The sequence below is a fragment of the Nymphalis io genome, chromosome 20, assembly GCF_905147045.1.
Source record: "Nymphalis io chromosome 20, ilAglIoxx1.1, whole genome shotgun sequence".
Lineage (NCBI taxonomy): Eukaryota > Metazoa > Arthropoda > Insecta > Lepidoptera > Nymphalidae > Nymphalis > Nymphalis io.
Window position 1 is genome coordinate 1,674,154 of NC_065907.1, and position 15,714 is coordinate 1,689,867.

The 15,714-nt window shown below is 34.3% G+C and overlaps 1 protein-coding gene across 1 annotated transcript in view; it reads left to right on the forward strand.

Moving 5' to 3' along the window:
• The window catches only part of LOC126776469 (atrial natriuretic peptide receptor 1), a 271,011-nt gene that overhangs the window by 112,450 nt on the left and 142,847 nt on the right, over nucleotides 1-15,714 (forward strand). Inside the window, exons 4-5 of the mRNA XM_050499001.1 lie at nucleotides 6,193-6,376; nucleotides 15,274-15,479. Of these exons, the coding sequence (XP_050354958.1) occupies nucleotides 6,193-6,376; nucleotides 15,274-15,479 (390 nt within the window). The remainder of the gene's footprint in view (nucleotides 1-6,192; nucleotides 6,377-15,273; nucleotides 15,480-15,714) is intronic.

Below are 15,714 nucleotides of genomic sequence, written 5' to 3' on the forward strand. Positions count from 1 at the left end.
AAATTAAATATATTTAGAAAACCTTTATGAAATTTTAATTTCATCGAAACCATCTAATATTACTTTCTTTAGAAATTCTTTACTTACTTAAGTCTTAAAAAATTTCGTTGTAACATCTATTGCTTTTATTCAATACAGTTCTCCCAGCAAAATGTGATGACTATTAAATACTAATTGACTGATAAAAAACATATTAATTTTGTTACAATCAATGATATCGATTCAATATTAAATCGATATTTATTAATTTATAATTAATCTATATTAAAATACTACTGTAAGTTAAACAAAAAAAATTATGTATAATATTCCTTATAAATTTCATATTACGTAATATATGAAGAAATTATTATTATTAACATAACGAGCAGGAAATATGAAGTCATTTTTCATTTCTTTTTGTCAAAAGAATAATATTTTTTTTAAAAGTTAATTAGAGTGTCATTTTTCCTGGAACGCTACGTCAAGGGCGGGGGGTCCTCTTCATATAATTGAGTTTACATTGCAATCAACACCATTTCGATGGGACAGTACAGTGTCGGATTTCCAATTAGAGCAACGTTTGCGTAATAAAAACATTACTTAAAAATGCTTTGGATGTATTAGTGATTTGCGTATGTGTGTGCACATTTAGAAGTAGAACTTTGTGTAAGCCCATCTGGATAAGGCCACCCACTCATCATATATCATTCTACCGCGAAACAGTGTAAGTTAATATTTTGTAGTGTGACTCTGCTAATGTAACTTCGGGCACTAGATAGCATTTTAGTTCCTAAGGTAGCTGGCGCGATTGCGATATGAGGAACCGTTAATATATCTTACAGTGCCCACTTACCATCATGCCCAATTGGCAGTCTGCCTACCAATTTTGAATAAAAAAAAGTTAAAGCTTTTACATTATTCCATTCGGTGTTCAATTGCGATTTTGTGGATACACACGTAATAAATTTTAAACAGAGACATGCAAAATTTCACGATATTTTACTCTCATTGAAACACAATGCTTCAAGGTCGATCAAGATACGAATAAAATTATTAAAACAGACAAATTAGTTTAATTGCCGTTAAATTTAGCATTGTCTACTCCGATTTGAACCCGTGATATTTGAGAACACATTCAAACACGTCGTTAGACTAATTTACTTTGATATCTCTGTATTGAAAATGCAGCTTTTACAGTATGTGTTCATATATACACACATACGAGATCTAGATGATACAAAAGTTTATGGCTTATGTCTTAAAACTATATATATTAAAAAATGCGTTGTGATGTGAAGGTGGTTTTATCTCAACGGCACAGACGTACTCCATCACGAATCTCGTAAGTTATTCGATTAATTCCATAAAAAAAATTGGACTATCAGGATTTCTCTCTTTGAAAAGAGATATTTTTAAACACATGTTTTGCATATCTATATAAAATGATATGTAAATTTTCACATTAAATTTTATACAAACAGTCAATACATCCAGGAAGGATGTATAGACTTTGCAAAGTCAATACATCCTTCCTGGAAGACTGTATTCTATAATATGATTTCACACTTATTTTAACTTTGCCTGTTAATATATTTAAACCTTAGAACTAAGTTAAATAAGGGATACTAAACACAATATTATATAAAGTGGAGTTAGTATTTATCGATTTCCTAGCAGAATATGCGTAAATTTAATCGTAATTATTTGACTTTTAATTAGAGAAAAGTATGAACTACTGAATTTCTTGTCGAATTTTCTCGGTAGAATCTCTTTTCCGAGCCGGTAGTAGCTTTACGTTTAATTCAATACTGTGTACCCATATTTGAATAAATAATTATTTCAATTAAATAATTTACATTAAATCAGAAATTACTATAAATATATGAAATAAATCCATTGGACATACATATCTATGTAAATAAATAAATACCTACGGTTTTAATTATAAGCGATGTGTAGCACATATTTAGTTAAATATTATTTTTTCTATCTGCTTATGCCGAACTAATTTCGGAGGATAAACGTTAAATGGAACTTTCCACTGTTCACACAATAATTTATTAGATCTGATTATTTTAATAATATCCCTTTCACATTATATATATATTCAGTAGTGAATCTAGATAGCGCGATTCAGGAAACTGACAGATTTTATTACTGCCATCTATCGCCATCGAGTTGTAATACACTATCATTATTGATTAGACATTCGAAAGAAAAAGACACAACATTGCTTAACTTGTCCCCTTAGGGGTGACATTAATAGATAAAGTCGTATTTTTCTACCTATACGTATATATTATTAATTTTAATAGTAAAACTTTATTGGTTTATTTATTAGTCTTCTATCCTCTTAGTCTGAAAAGCTATATATATTGCTAAGCAATATAAAAACTTTTTAGTATATGGAACGCATTAAAAGTTTAAGTGAATGATTGTATCGGTACTAATATTATAAATGCGGCTGGAAATTCTGTTTTTTATATAGAATAGGAAGGCGGACGTGCATATGAGCCACCTGATGGTAAGTAGTCACCAACGCTCATAGATATTGGCGTTGTAAGAAATGTTAACCATCGCTTACATCACCAATGCGCCACTAACCTTGGGAACTAAGATGTTATGTCCCTTGTGCCTGTAATTACACTGGCTCACTCACCCTTCAAATCGGAACACAACAATACCAAGTACTGCTGTTTTGCGGTAGAATATCTGATGAGTGGATGGTACCTACCCAGACGAGCTTGCACAAAGCTTTATCACCAGTAAAGCTATCTGTCTGTTAGGCTTTGTAAGCTAAACTACTAAAACGATTTTGTAAAATTTGGTACAAACCAAACTCCAAGGAAGGACATACTACTTTTTAAAACTATCACCCGAGATGCCCCTAATACGCAAAAACTGTTATACCGTATAATAATGTTATCAAATGTAATTTACAAACGACCAGTAACTGTTTCAATGCTAGATAACAGCCTTCTTCTAGTTAGAAGCTGCTTGGAGGTTAACTCACTTAGATGCTCAACATTGGTGTATGATATATATACATCTTTTTAAAAAATATCCGATCTTTCTAATATTCTTACAGTGTTATCTGTTAATGGTGAACATGAAATGCAGTGGTTGAGCTTTGTAAAACAAAACAAAAGAAGTTAATTACAAAATAATTTTTAATATGTGTATGTATAAAAACAAATACAATTGGGTTTGTGCATGTATATATTTATTTATCATTTTTGCATTCGGTGATCGCCAAACGTAGCGTAGGGCATCTTTCTGGTGGGTCGATGATTTGAGGAAGGCACCCGACTGGTTGTGGAAGCGACACGAAACTATCTCCAGCAGTGGATCATGTATTCACAATCAATAAGAATATAAATAAATTTGTTAAGTGTTCTGAATATTTTATAACATCGTGTTTTTACTAGAAATTATTTTAAGATATAGATTAAAATATTAACAGAAACTTAAAAATCATAAATGTTATTCAGCGAATAAATCATGTGAAAATTATCAGATGGATTTCAATGGAACTCGTATTTGGATTCTTTATTATTTTAGTTCTATATTAATTAAAACAGAATAAGCATAATAATATAGAATGTTTTATATCGAATATTGTTTTAGGGAATTTTGAATTTTTAGTTAATCAAATTATTTTAATGTCAGTATTTTTGAGCCAAGAATATATTGAACATTATGTTTGATATAATTCAATAGTGAAATATAAACTTAGCGTTATAGATTATCTTGCTGCATGAAGTTTTTTAAGAACCAAGTAGATGGGTCAATCAGCCCACAGTCGGTAAATGGTCACTAACGGCCTCTTCACATTGGCATTTAAATAAATATGAACTGTTCTTTGTACCGTCAATATGTCACCAATTTTGGAACAGAAATTGGTGACATATTGACGGTATTCTTTGTTTCTTCGTTGGGTTCCCTGTATCCGGGAACCCTCTAGAAATGGAGGCACACAGGGCGTCACGGTAGCATACACAAGCGATCCCGTGTCGCCCCCCGAAGAGACGGACTACTGGTATATTAGTGGGTATTCTGACGCCTTCAGTGCCGGTGAGCCACATATGCGTTTCGTTTACGTTTCGTTTACGCGTTTCCCCCCTTCACATGAAGTGTCATGTGAGGGAAACGCGTAAAATGTTGTAGATTTAGTAATTTATTTGTATATATATAAAATAATAATAATATATTATTTGTATGCCTTTTAACTATTGTTTTTATCAACTTATTAGCAAAACACATCTCAGCCGTTAATATTTTATTACATAAAGTGCTCAACCCAAAGGGTATTAAATTTCCATTTTAGTAAAACGATCGCCTTTTGTAAATAGACTCTTAAATTAAAGCTTATTCTATCAGAATAGAACATCACTGAATTGCAATTCCCAGAGCAGTACACCTATTATAACTAAAATACAATAGCTTAATGTTGTTTGAAGACAAGAACAACACGCGTTCCTGTGGGAATTAATCAATTATGGGAAGTTACATGGAATTTTAGATAAATTTTACAGTTTGATTCTTTTAAAATACTTATGTGTCATCAATAATATTCTTTAACTCAAAACAATGAATATATTGGAAAGTTATCGACTTTGGCCCTTAACGTCCTCCCTCATTACGTATTGCCAATGCTTTGTCAAACGTAGAATGGTCAGAAGGACATCATAATCATCACATTCAAGACAAAGTGAAAATAAAAAAAAGGAAATTAAAAGTGTTCGTGACTTCGAAAGGAGAAGGCCTTAGTCCAGCAACGGGACATCGGCCGGCTGTTATTTTAAGCATAAATAAATTTATAACTTTTGACAATCACCAAAAATCAACAAGTTAATATCAATTAGCTAAAACTGTAGTAAAATTATTATCTTTATAAGCTAGTGGTTTGTATTGAAATCATTAGATAATGAAAAACTAGATTGCTGGTTGCTTATTTCTATGTCGGTATGTTTGGTCTATTTTATGTACCGATTAAGTACAGTATTAATGCGATTCCTATTTGCTGCTCACACTCTATTAACTTTCCATTTAACGCTCTTAGGTATATATCTTGTTATTTTTATCTTTTCATAGTAAAAAACTGCTGACGAGTATGATAAAAAATTACGAACGTTGTCATTGCGTCTCGGATGAAATTGGTCGGAAGTTAATATCATCATTAGACTCGGCTATCTTGTCACCGTCACCGTGGCAGCACGATAGGGTAGAATATAAAATGGTACTTATATATTACAGTTGGAAACTAGAACTATTTTTGTTACCTATCTTATATAATATATACCATGTATCCATGGTATATATATATGCTTTTGACAACACATCTTATGTTTGCGCAAAAACAGGTTATTCAAACCCGGGGCTTCACGATTTGTAGGTTAGTCATTAGACTAAGAATACAGCTGAAATATATATTATCTGCTATAGTAAAAGTAAAACTATCTTGTCTGTGCATAATAACTAATATTAGGATTAGTTCAATGACTAAAAAAAGACCGCAACAATGCCGATGAAGTAGTTGCACCGAAATGCAGTTTATATTAATATTCCATTTATATTAATATTGACTGCCGCATATCCTGGGTTTAATTCCGAGGTCGGGCCAATAAAAAGTTATTGTATTTTTCTGTCAGAAAATTCTCAGCAACAGCCCGGAGTCTGGAAGTTGGAAGTGTGTACACTCCCGTGCCTCGGAAAGCATGTAAAGCCGGTGGTCCTGCGCTTGAACTCTTTTCGGTCGTGTCGGATTGCCGTCCCATCAGATTATAAGAGTTAGGGAATAGTAAAAGTAATATCTCCTGCGCAGTTGGCTAATCTCTCTTGAGATTGGCCGCCGTGGCCGAAATAGGTCTGGAGGACATTATTATTAATATTCCAAAATTCGAAAGTTAACAATTTCTGAGTTGTGCCATTTTGTCGCAGTAACGGTATCATCAACATTGTATTTCGCCAATGATGCATGAAAATACAAACTCAAATACGCTTATAGATATATCACTTTAAAACAAAAAAGTACGAATAAAACTCTATACAACGACTAAATGGGAAGTAAAAATATATTTTTCTACAAATTCTCAAATCATAAATAACAATACAACACAAATTCAATTATTGTACTCAAATGAAAATTAAAAATAGAACACAGAAGGAAGATGTATAAAAGACGGTACTTAAATTTCTTTTTCTTTTCAGCTTCCGTGGCTCGGATAACGAAGTTCTTGGGCAACACCGGCACTCCTCTGGTAACGACAGGTGGATTTACGTTTGACTTCGTGAAACCGAAACAGACGTGCCACGACGAGTTCTATATGATGGTGCGAGCTGGACCACTTGGATTCAAGGATTTGGCCTATTTCCTGATAGATGTGATGAGACAGTGAGTATTTTTAAATCATATTTTAGAATATAATTAAGGTAAGATATTAGAATCAGCAATAGCTGATTGAGAAGATATTGTCAACGAAACGTGACTGATGATTGTGACGTTGGTGAGCATAATTCATTTTTTAATATAATTCCTGGGACTGGAGGACACATGATAATGGAGGTACAAAGTTATTTAATTTTTTTTGTTTTTCAATTTCGGTTAATTGGGTTGGTCATGTTTTGTATATGTTCACAACTTGGTGTCCTTGCTTATGGGTAAACATTGCACGTGTGTTACGCTATTATAAAGCTTAGGAACTTTCATAAGGGAAAATGTATACACTTTTATACCAGGATCCCTAAAGGCGTTATCAGGTGCTTAAGTACTTGGTAAAATTAGAAAATTGTTCATATACACAACACTATATTCCCAAAGAGTTTATTACGCCAGTTCTTCTCAGGTTTGAGATATATTTGAGTTCCACTTAGCTTTTATGTAAGTGTAAAGCAAATTATATTTACGTAATAAGGAAACAGTGCCTTATAATGTTTCGGAAGGTTGTCATTGATTGACGAGCCGGTTGGCGTGGTTGGTAGATACTTGCCCTTCACGCCTAAGGTTGTGGGTTCGATTCCCACCCAGAACAGACATATGTGTACATGAACATCTCCGTTTGTCCTGAGTCTTGGTGTAATTATCTATATAAGTTAGTATTTACAAAAGAAAAGTAGTATATGTAGCATATCAGTTGTCTGGTTTCCATAGTACAAGCTCTGCTTAATTTGGAATCAGATATCCGTTTGTGAATAATGTCCCAGGATATTATTATTATTATTATTTTTTAATTGTATGTAAGAATGTATTTTCTAAGTAATTATTGTGTAACATATCCATATGGGTTATTTACAGTAAAAAATATTTTCAGCTAACGTTATAAAGGAATTGACTACCTTAACTTAGAATGTTAGTTTAAATTAATTCATATAATAATACACACAATGAGATTACCGTTGTCGCCTCTACGTTTATTTTAATGTGCAAAGTAACGATTCAAAAGTGCTCGTACGACTTAAACAAAGTTCATTTTTATTTAGAATGAATTCAGAAGAGATTGTTGGGAATACATAAATGCCGGCTTAACATATATAACATCTTAATATATAATAATATTGTCTGACAATTCTGGTAACAAGACTATAATTAAAGTTGACCTAAAATAATTAGTCATTCCAACACAAGTGACTCAAGTTGAAACTTTTTCAGTCATAAACATGTCAAACACGGTAACGTAGGTATCATTCAAAATCGCAATTATACTTTTTATTATACCTATGATAATAAATAGATTTGATTTGTGGCTCGAATTAATTCAAATAGCAAACAACAATTCCACAAACAAACATGTTTACTCTATTTTGCTTCAATTTCGAAACTATTGTCGATATAAATGTATATATGGGTATAACAGAATTGTAACAACGATTCTACATGATATATTGTTTGAAAATATATAAATTTTTATTATCAGTGTATTAGTGTGTGACCCTATGTGTACTGGTGGTAGGGCTTTGTACTGGTGGTAGGGCTTTGTGCAAGCTCGTCTGGGTAGGTACCACCCACTCATCAGATATTCTACCGCAAAACAGCAATACTTGATATTGTTGTGTTCCGGTTTGAAGGGTGAGTGAGCCAGTGTAATTACAGGCACAAGGGACATAAAATCTTAGTTCCTAAGGTTGGTGGCGCATTGGCTATAAGCGATGGTTGACATTTCTTACAATGCCAATGTCTAAGGGCGTTTGGTGACCACTTACCATCAGGTGGCCCATATGCTCGTCCACCTTCCTGTTCTATAAAAAAAAAAAATCCCGCAACAACAATGACTTGTTGTTGCGTGGTAGGTTTATAGCAATGGCTTCATAACAAAATCGACTACATATTGGATAATTTTTATCAATATCATTATTGGACTAAGTCTTACATTCTTACTTATAAACGTTTTTTAGCGAGTGATTAGTTAAGCAATGCTGTCCTTTTCTTCGAATGCCAAAATAATAATGAAAGGAAGAGATAAATTAGTGTTTAACTAAACAGGCGCATTTTTATCTTATTAATATTTTTTTTTTTTTTATATATATTCGCCGGGAGGGCAAATGACTCTACTCCACCTGTTGGTAAGTGGTAGTAGAGTCCAAACGCGACGACGGCCAGTACAGACGGGAAAAACGTTCTGCACTAGCCGCCTTCGCCTTGCCGGCCCGCAAGATGCCTCTTCACGCCTCGTTTGAAGGAACCCGGGTTGTAAGAGGAGGGGAACACGTGAGCTGGTAAGGAATTCCATTTTTTGGAAGTGCGACAAAGAAAGGAGTTGCCAAATTTCTTTGTTCGCGATGGAATTGATGTCACAGTTAGGCGGTGACATCGAGAACCAGCTCGCGTGGACTTAAGAAGGAAGGGGGAAGCAGGAATTAGAGAGAATAATTCCTCAGAGCACTCGCCGTGATACAGTCGATAGAAAGCGCTCAGTGCTGCTATCTCACGACGCAATTGTAAAGGTTCAAGGGTGTTTGTGACCTTTACGTCGCCAATAATGCGTACGGCACGTCGCTGCAACCGGTCCAAGGCCTCAAGTAGGTACTTAGCGGAGCCATCCCAAAGGTGCGAGCAATATTCCACGCAAGACCGTACCTGTGTTTTGTACAGCAGGCACAGTTGTTGTGGCGTGAAAAAGCGCCGCACCTTGTTCAGAACTCCGAGTTTCCGTGAAGCTGTTTTTATAACAGCCTCGATGTAATCCCTTGGACTAAGGTCGCAGCGAACGTCAATCCCCAGCATGGCGATTTTGCTTTGCATAACCAGCGGAGTACCACAGAGGGAGGGAAGAGGGGAAAATGTTGACTTTTTCGCCGTGAGAGCGCATACCTGTGTTTTCTTGGCATTAAACTCAACAAGATTATCAGAGCCCCATTTGGCGATGAGCTCTAACGTCCTATCGAGTTCAATGACAAGATTCTTCCGCCTCTCCTCAATTTCCGCTCGCCCAGCCACTGCGCGTCCGTGGTATCCACCATGCACTGTACTATCGTCTGCATAGCAATGTATGTTATCTTAATATACTTCGTAACTGATTAACCGCCATGAAATGTTTGCAAATATGTGTATTTTTTCATAGATTTATTTTTTTATACCATACACTATACTGGAACTCGCCACTAGATGGCACTGGAGCTCTTTAACTTCTAGACCGTTCAACTGATCGCCATGGTCATTGGTATACATTTAAGCAAGCAACATATTTTAAGATTTAGCTAGTATTACATTATAAAATTAGAGAGTATATATTTTTGAAATATTCATTTATTCTACGTGTATATTTATTCAGAAAGGTGATACGTTATTTAACGTCATTTTACGACCCCAAGGAGCGGAGCGGTAGCTATGAATGAATATATAAGAGGACGACGTCTGCTGTGTTACGCTAGTGCTATAAAGTGCAAATACCGTTTCTAATATTTATAACCTCAAATAATTGCTTAATTTACATTATTACTTGTAGCTAATATCCGTAAATTTAACGACGGTGTTTTTATTGGAAATATGTAGACAAACTAGCAAATGGGCCACTTGATGGTAAGTACTATCAGAGGTTTAGGTAAAATTAAAACATCCCTTCTTAAATTGGTGGGTATTAACAGTGATACTGTTAGAGGCAGTGTCTCTAGAACTACAGGCAGAATGGAGGTAACATGACTAATCAAGGATTAGTGATGTATTGACCATACAAGGAAATGGTTAATATTTCTTAAAGCGCCAATGAGTATACGCGGTGATGACTTCTGAACATAAATGACGATCCGCCTACCTAATTTATATAAAAAAAAAAAACAAAAAACTATGATTGCACCGGGAATATGCTCCAAACTATGAGATCTCAGAAACTATGCTTTATTTATTTATTTCATGTCCTTCACCCAAAGGTTGTCTGGAAGAGATCGCGCTTTTAGCGATAAGAGCGCCTTTTGTACAAAATAGTTTTCGTTTCTATTGTGTTTGTGTTTAAAATGGTTCTGTAACTCTTTTGGTGTACAATAAAGCAAACTCTATTCTATTCTATTCTCAGTTGTTATGTCCCTTAAATTTACAAAATAGATCAAAACCGTCAATATAAACCTTATCTCCGGACATAAACCTCAAATTTAGGAGCGATTAAAACGTGCTACAAATTCACAAAACTGAATCCAGTTAAGTCCCTAAAAGGGCTTACTAAGGATTTAAATTTACATAAATTATAAGTGAATAATATTGAAGTTAGAAGGATATATTTGTCCAAGTACATACGTATAAGTATGGCATTTCATGTCAGCTGTATTTTATGTACTAGTTTCATTACGCAGTTTCACCCGCGTATGTGTGGGCGAGGGTCAGGTGCTAGATAAATTAGCCTATCCCTATCACCAAAAGTACCAAATTTCATCAAAATCGGTTCAGTTGTTTAGCCGTAAAAACCAAAAATACAGACAAAATTACTTTCTCATTTATAATATTGGTATAAATATAGACTAACAAAACCGGGCAGATGTATTCCTTTGTACTCATAATATAACTCTCTACAATCGTAATAAATAAATATTAATGTTTATATCTTTGTGCATGTCTATGCGCTCTTAAATCATTCGACCGTTTGTGATGAAACTTTAGTGAGTGGTTCAGTGTACGTACCTGGCTGAAAAACAAACAAAAAAATCTTAACTTTAAATATAAACGTTTTAAGTTATTTATTCAACCCGAGCGAGGCTGGATTGGGTAGATAATTTATAATTATATAAAATTGACTTCGACACATTTGCCCGACCACCATGGAAGTTGGCACTTATGTATGTTTTTTTTCTTTTCGAATGTCTTATACTACTAACTGTATTATAATTCATCAGTAGATGGCGTTATAGCACATCAGCTTATAAGCAGTTTTAATCCATCACCATGACAATTGTTATCTTTTACTAGCGTAGCCAGGCAAGCGTCGTCTTTCCCAAAAGTCATTCTGTTTATTTGCAAAAACAAAATAAAGTATAACAATCTATAAAATAAGCGCAGCGTAGGGCGCCCTCCAGCCAGGTGGACCGACGACCTTAAGAAGGTGGCGGGCACCAACTGGATGCGGAAGGCGGAGGACAGGGAGCTTTGGCGCACCTTGGGAGAGGCCTATGTTCAGCAGTGGACAACGATTGGCTGTTGATTGATTTGATTGATAATCTATAAAATAAAGCAGTAAAAGCCGATATAAAAATAGTAACACAATACGAAAATGAATTTATTTTAAATATTATATTTAAAATCCGACTCAAGGCATATTATTTATCTTTATAATTATCAGGGAGTGTTGTTTTATTATCTGCCGCACTTTATTGCTATTTATTATTATTATTATCATCATAATATCCTTTTTTTATGTTTTGTTTTATATAAGTATGTTTATGTATATATTATTTATTTATATGTATGTATATTTAGCTATAGTACTGTATTTTGCTATAGTATTTAAAAAATAAAAATTGAGATGATTAGCACACCTCCTTACCGCTTTATTTATTTATTTATTTCATGTCCTTCACCCAAAGGTTGTCTGGAAGAGATCGCTCTTTTAGCGATAAGACCGCCTTTTGTACAAAATAGTTTTCGTTTCTTTTGTGTTTGTGTTTAAAATGGTTCTGTAACTCTTTTGGTGTACAATAAAGCACATTCTATTCTATTCTATTCTATTCTATTCTATTCTATATTGTAATAGAACTGTTTTTCATACAGATGAAGTCGTAAACACCAGCTTGTTTAAAATATGAATAATGACTGTTATTTTTGAGTAAAATTTTAGGGTAAAATTTTAGTAAAACGTTACTGACGTGGTAAGTTTATATTAACTAAAAATTAAACTTATATATACTTTATAGTTATGTGTTAACGATATTTTAATGACTGTCACGCTTCGACCATACGCTAACATTTGATAGTAAACTTTTTTCATTATTAACTGCTTTCTTATTAGTAATTTCAGTTCGTATTGTTTTATAGTCTAACACAGCCTTATTGGTCCAGTGGGCATGATAGCAGATCCCGAAGGCCGGGTTTCTAGCTAATTTAAAAATTAATTAATTTAAAAGCTATTAGGTTTTCCGGTTGTAAAATTCTCATTAGCAACCTTGAGTCTGAAAATTGGCTTACGTTCCCGACCCTCGGAAAGTACTAGCCGCCGTTGGTCCTGCGTCTGAACTCTTATCTGTCATGTCGGATTACTGTCCCCGCGGATTAGGAGAGTAAAGGATTAGAGAATGCTTTTGTGTTTGCGAACACACTTGTGAACCATAACGTCCTGAGCTGTTTGCTAGTCTTTCAAGAACAGCCGCCGTGGCCAAAATGGTCAATCCACCGATAACCTTTTACAAAAATGTCGAATCCACCGTAAAAGATTTTAATCGCACCGGTAGATCTTTTTTTTTTTTACGCTGGAAAAACGCATTACGCGTTTCCCCCATTACGTATTCCGATGTCCGAGGCGCCGAGTGCGCCCCGAACAACGGAATACTCACTAAAAAACCAGCGGTACCCTTTCCGTCATAACGAGGAGCGCCACGGGATCGCTTGCGCATGTTACCGCGACGCTCTGACGGGCAGCCTGCGTATGCAGGCCTCCATTCTCTAGTGGGATTACCAGGGTACTGAAGAACCCCTTAGTCCCGGCGACGCCTATTGCGGCGGAGGAAGAAGGTGCGCAAAGCGCCTCATTCTTCTCCCCAGTCTTCTTTGGCGGAGCAAGCTTGCAGCGGCGTCCTCTTCCCGCTCCCGCTCCGCGACCTCCTTCTGCGATATTACATTTTCACAGAAGGAGACCATCTCCGACCGTAGATCTTGATATAAGCGTTTTCAAACAAACAAACTCTTGATTTCTATATTAATATTGTATAACATGTTTCTACATGTTAAAAGCTGTCGTCGCGCTTGGACTCTACTATCACTTACCATCAGGTGGAGTGGAGTCATTTGCCCTCCCGGCAAACATATAAAAAAATGATAAGAATGATAATTTATATTACTCTAGTATTTCAAGATACCTAAAATATTAATTATAATATTACAAACACAACCCATATCTAGGTTTGAACTCAATTGTTAAAAGTTAATTAATTATCTGAAACAATACTCGTTAAATTTATTAACATCAACAATATTTTATAGATATTCGCTCGAAGATAAATATATTTAATTACAAAAATCTTAATACATTTTTAGATAAAACACGAAGTTATTCATTTTATAATTAATTAATATTTGTATTCCCAGAAAAACTTTAATTTTAATTTTATTTGTTATATAATGAAACAGATACTCAGAAGCATATAATATATATTTAATTAATATACTGAATGAAGACCGCAGAATCAAAGGTAATGATATTTCCGTTCATTTTTTATATAGAGTAGGACGAGCATATGGGCCACCTGATAGTAAGTGGTCACTGACGCCCATAGACATTGGCATTGTAAGAAATGTAAATCGTTGCTTACAGCGCCAATGCGCCACCAACTTTGGGAATAAATACGCTATGTCACGTGTGCCTGTAATTACACTGGCTGTTTTGGGTGGTACCTACCTATACGAGCTTGCACAAAGCCCTACCATCAGTAAAACCATTTAGTAATCTCATTATAATTTTAAGCCCAACTTATACTTATAACTATTTAACTTATGTTATACTTACTCAAACTTAGCAAGTAGAATAATAAAACGAAATGTATACCCCGAAAACAAACAAAAATTTCTTAATTTCACTCGAAGGTAAAAACGTTTATCCGATCGAATTAGAAATACACTCTCTAGATGTTAACCTATTAATTTAAAAAGGAAGTCTTGTTCACTTTTCTCGCTAACGTTATTGTATACACTTCAAGAACATTGCAAATATTAGTATTATTTGTACTGAAGCTGCTCGAATACAGTCCCACGAGAGCACATTGTCAACAAGCTTTCAATCAATAAAGTATATTCGTTCATAATATAAAATGATCTTTAAAGTCTTGATGGATGAAATGCAAATGTTTGTAACATGTTACAAAGTATTTAATTAAGTTTCACCAAACGAGCTGTTCGTTTGGTGAAACTTTCCAGGGAGATTCTAACCCACTAAAAATCCCTATGCTGGCCATATTCGTTACGGACCGGAAAGGCATCGAACCATCTTTCGTCTCTTGTTTTAATACAGTGCAATCGAATCTTACCCATGCTATGTGTCGGCTTGATGCTTGGTGCTCATGGCGGCGAAAAAGATTTCGTGAGGCAGAATAAGGGCATTTCAAATTGTGGGTGCTAAGAGTATCAACTAAGGATTTTTCTGTCAAGCGTATCTAACAATACAACTAAACATAAATTCATAAGTTAGAAAGAAATAACATAAATAAAATAAAAAAATATGTAATAATCCAATTTAATAATATATATTTGTAATATTAATATATTAATAATATATAAGTATATTATGGCAAATAACGAAAATTAATTATATTTACTTAGAGTTTTAAGAACAAGATATACTTGAATGTTTCGAAATCGAAATGTATTTTACATATTCTTATTCAAGTAGACCTTACGAGCACTTTTGAGTCATTTTATACGATTATGTTAAATGTAAAGTTTCAATGTTCCATATTAATGATATTACTATTAGTAGCTTGTAACAATATAATTTACTCTTCATTTTATTCGGCTTTGTCAAATATAATGAAATGGGATAACACCGTTTTTATTGTGGCAGATATAAGTTGTAACGGATATTATTGCTTCTAAGCAGTGATGTACTGCACGATTTTATGCACGAGAGTGGCTTTGCACTAACACATATTTCTTTCCGCGCCATCTAGTTACGACTGGAGGCAACTTCTACTCATAAATGAACCCGACGCGCAACTAGACGTCGCCGGCAAGTCGACTTGCCACCTCATGATGAAAACCTTCGCGAACTTTCTGAAAATTGAAGACATCATATACACACCCTGGGACACGACGTCAGATGGCGGTCTTAACTACACCGAGAACCTTAAATTCTATCTCGGATATAAATATACAAGTAAGTAATTAATCTTAATATAAATTTATTCGAAATTACGGTAAGTGAAATTTATATTTTAAAACTATTTTTTACTCGTATTTTATAAAGATTTTCTTATATATCAACCCTTACATAGATGGCGTTGTGTGGCATTAACGCTGCTCTACACTAGATGTCACTAATGTTAGATTAAGCTACTTACCGTGAGATGGCGCTACTTTGTAATAATAAGCGCAAACATTTCTACAGATTC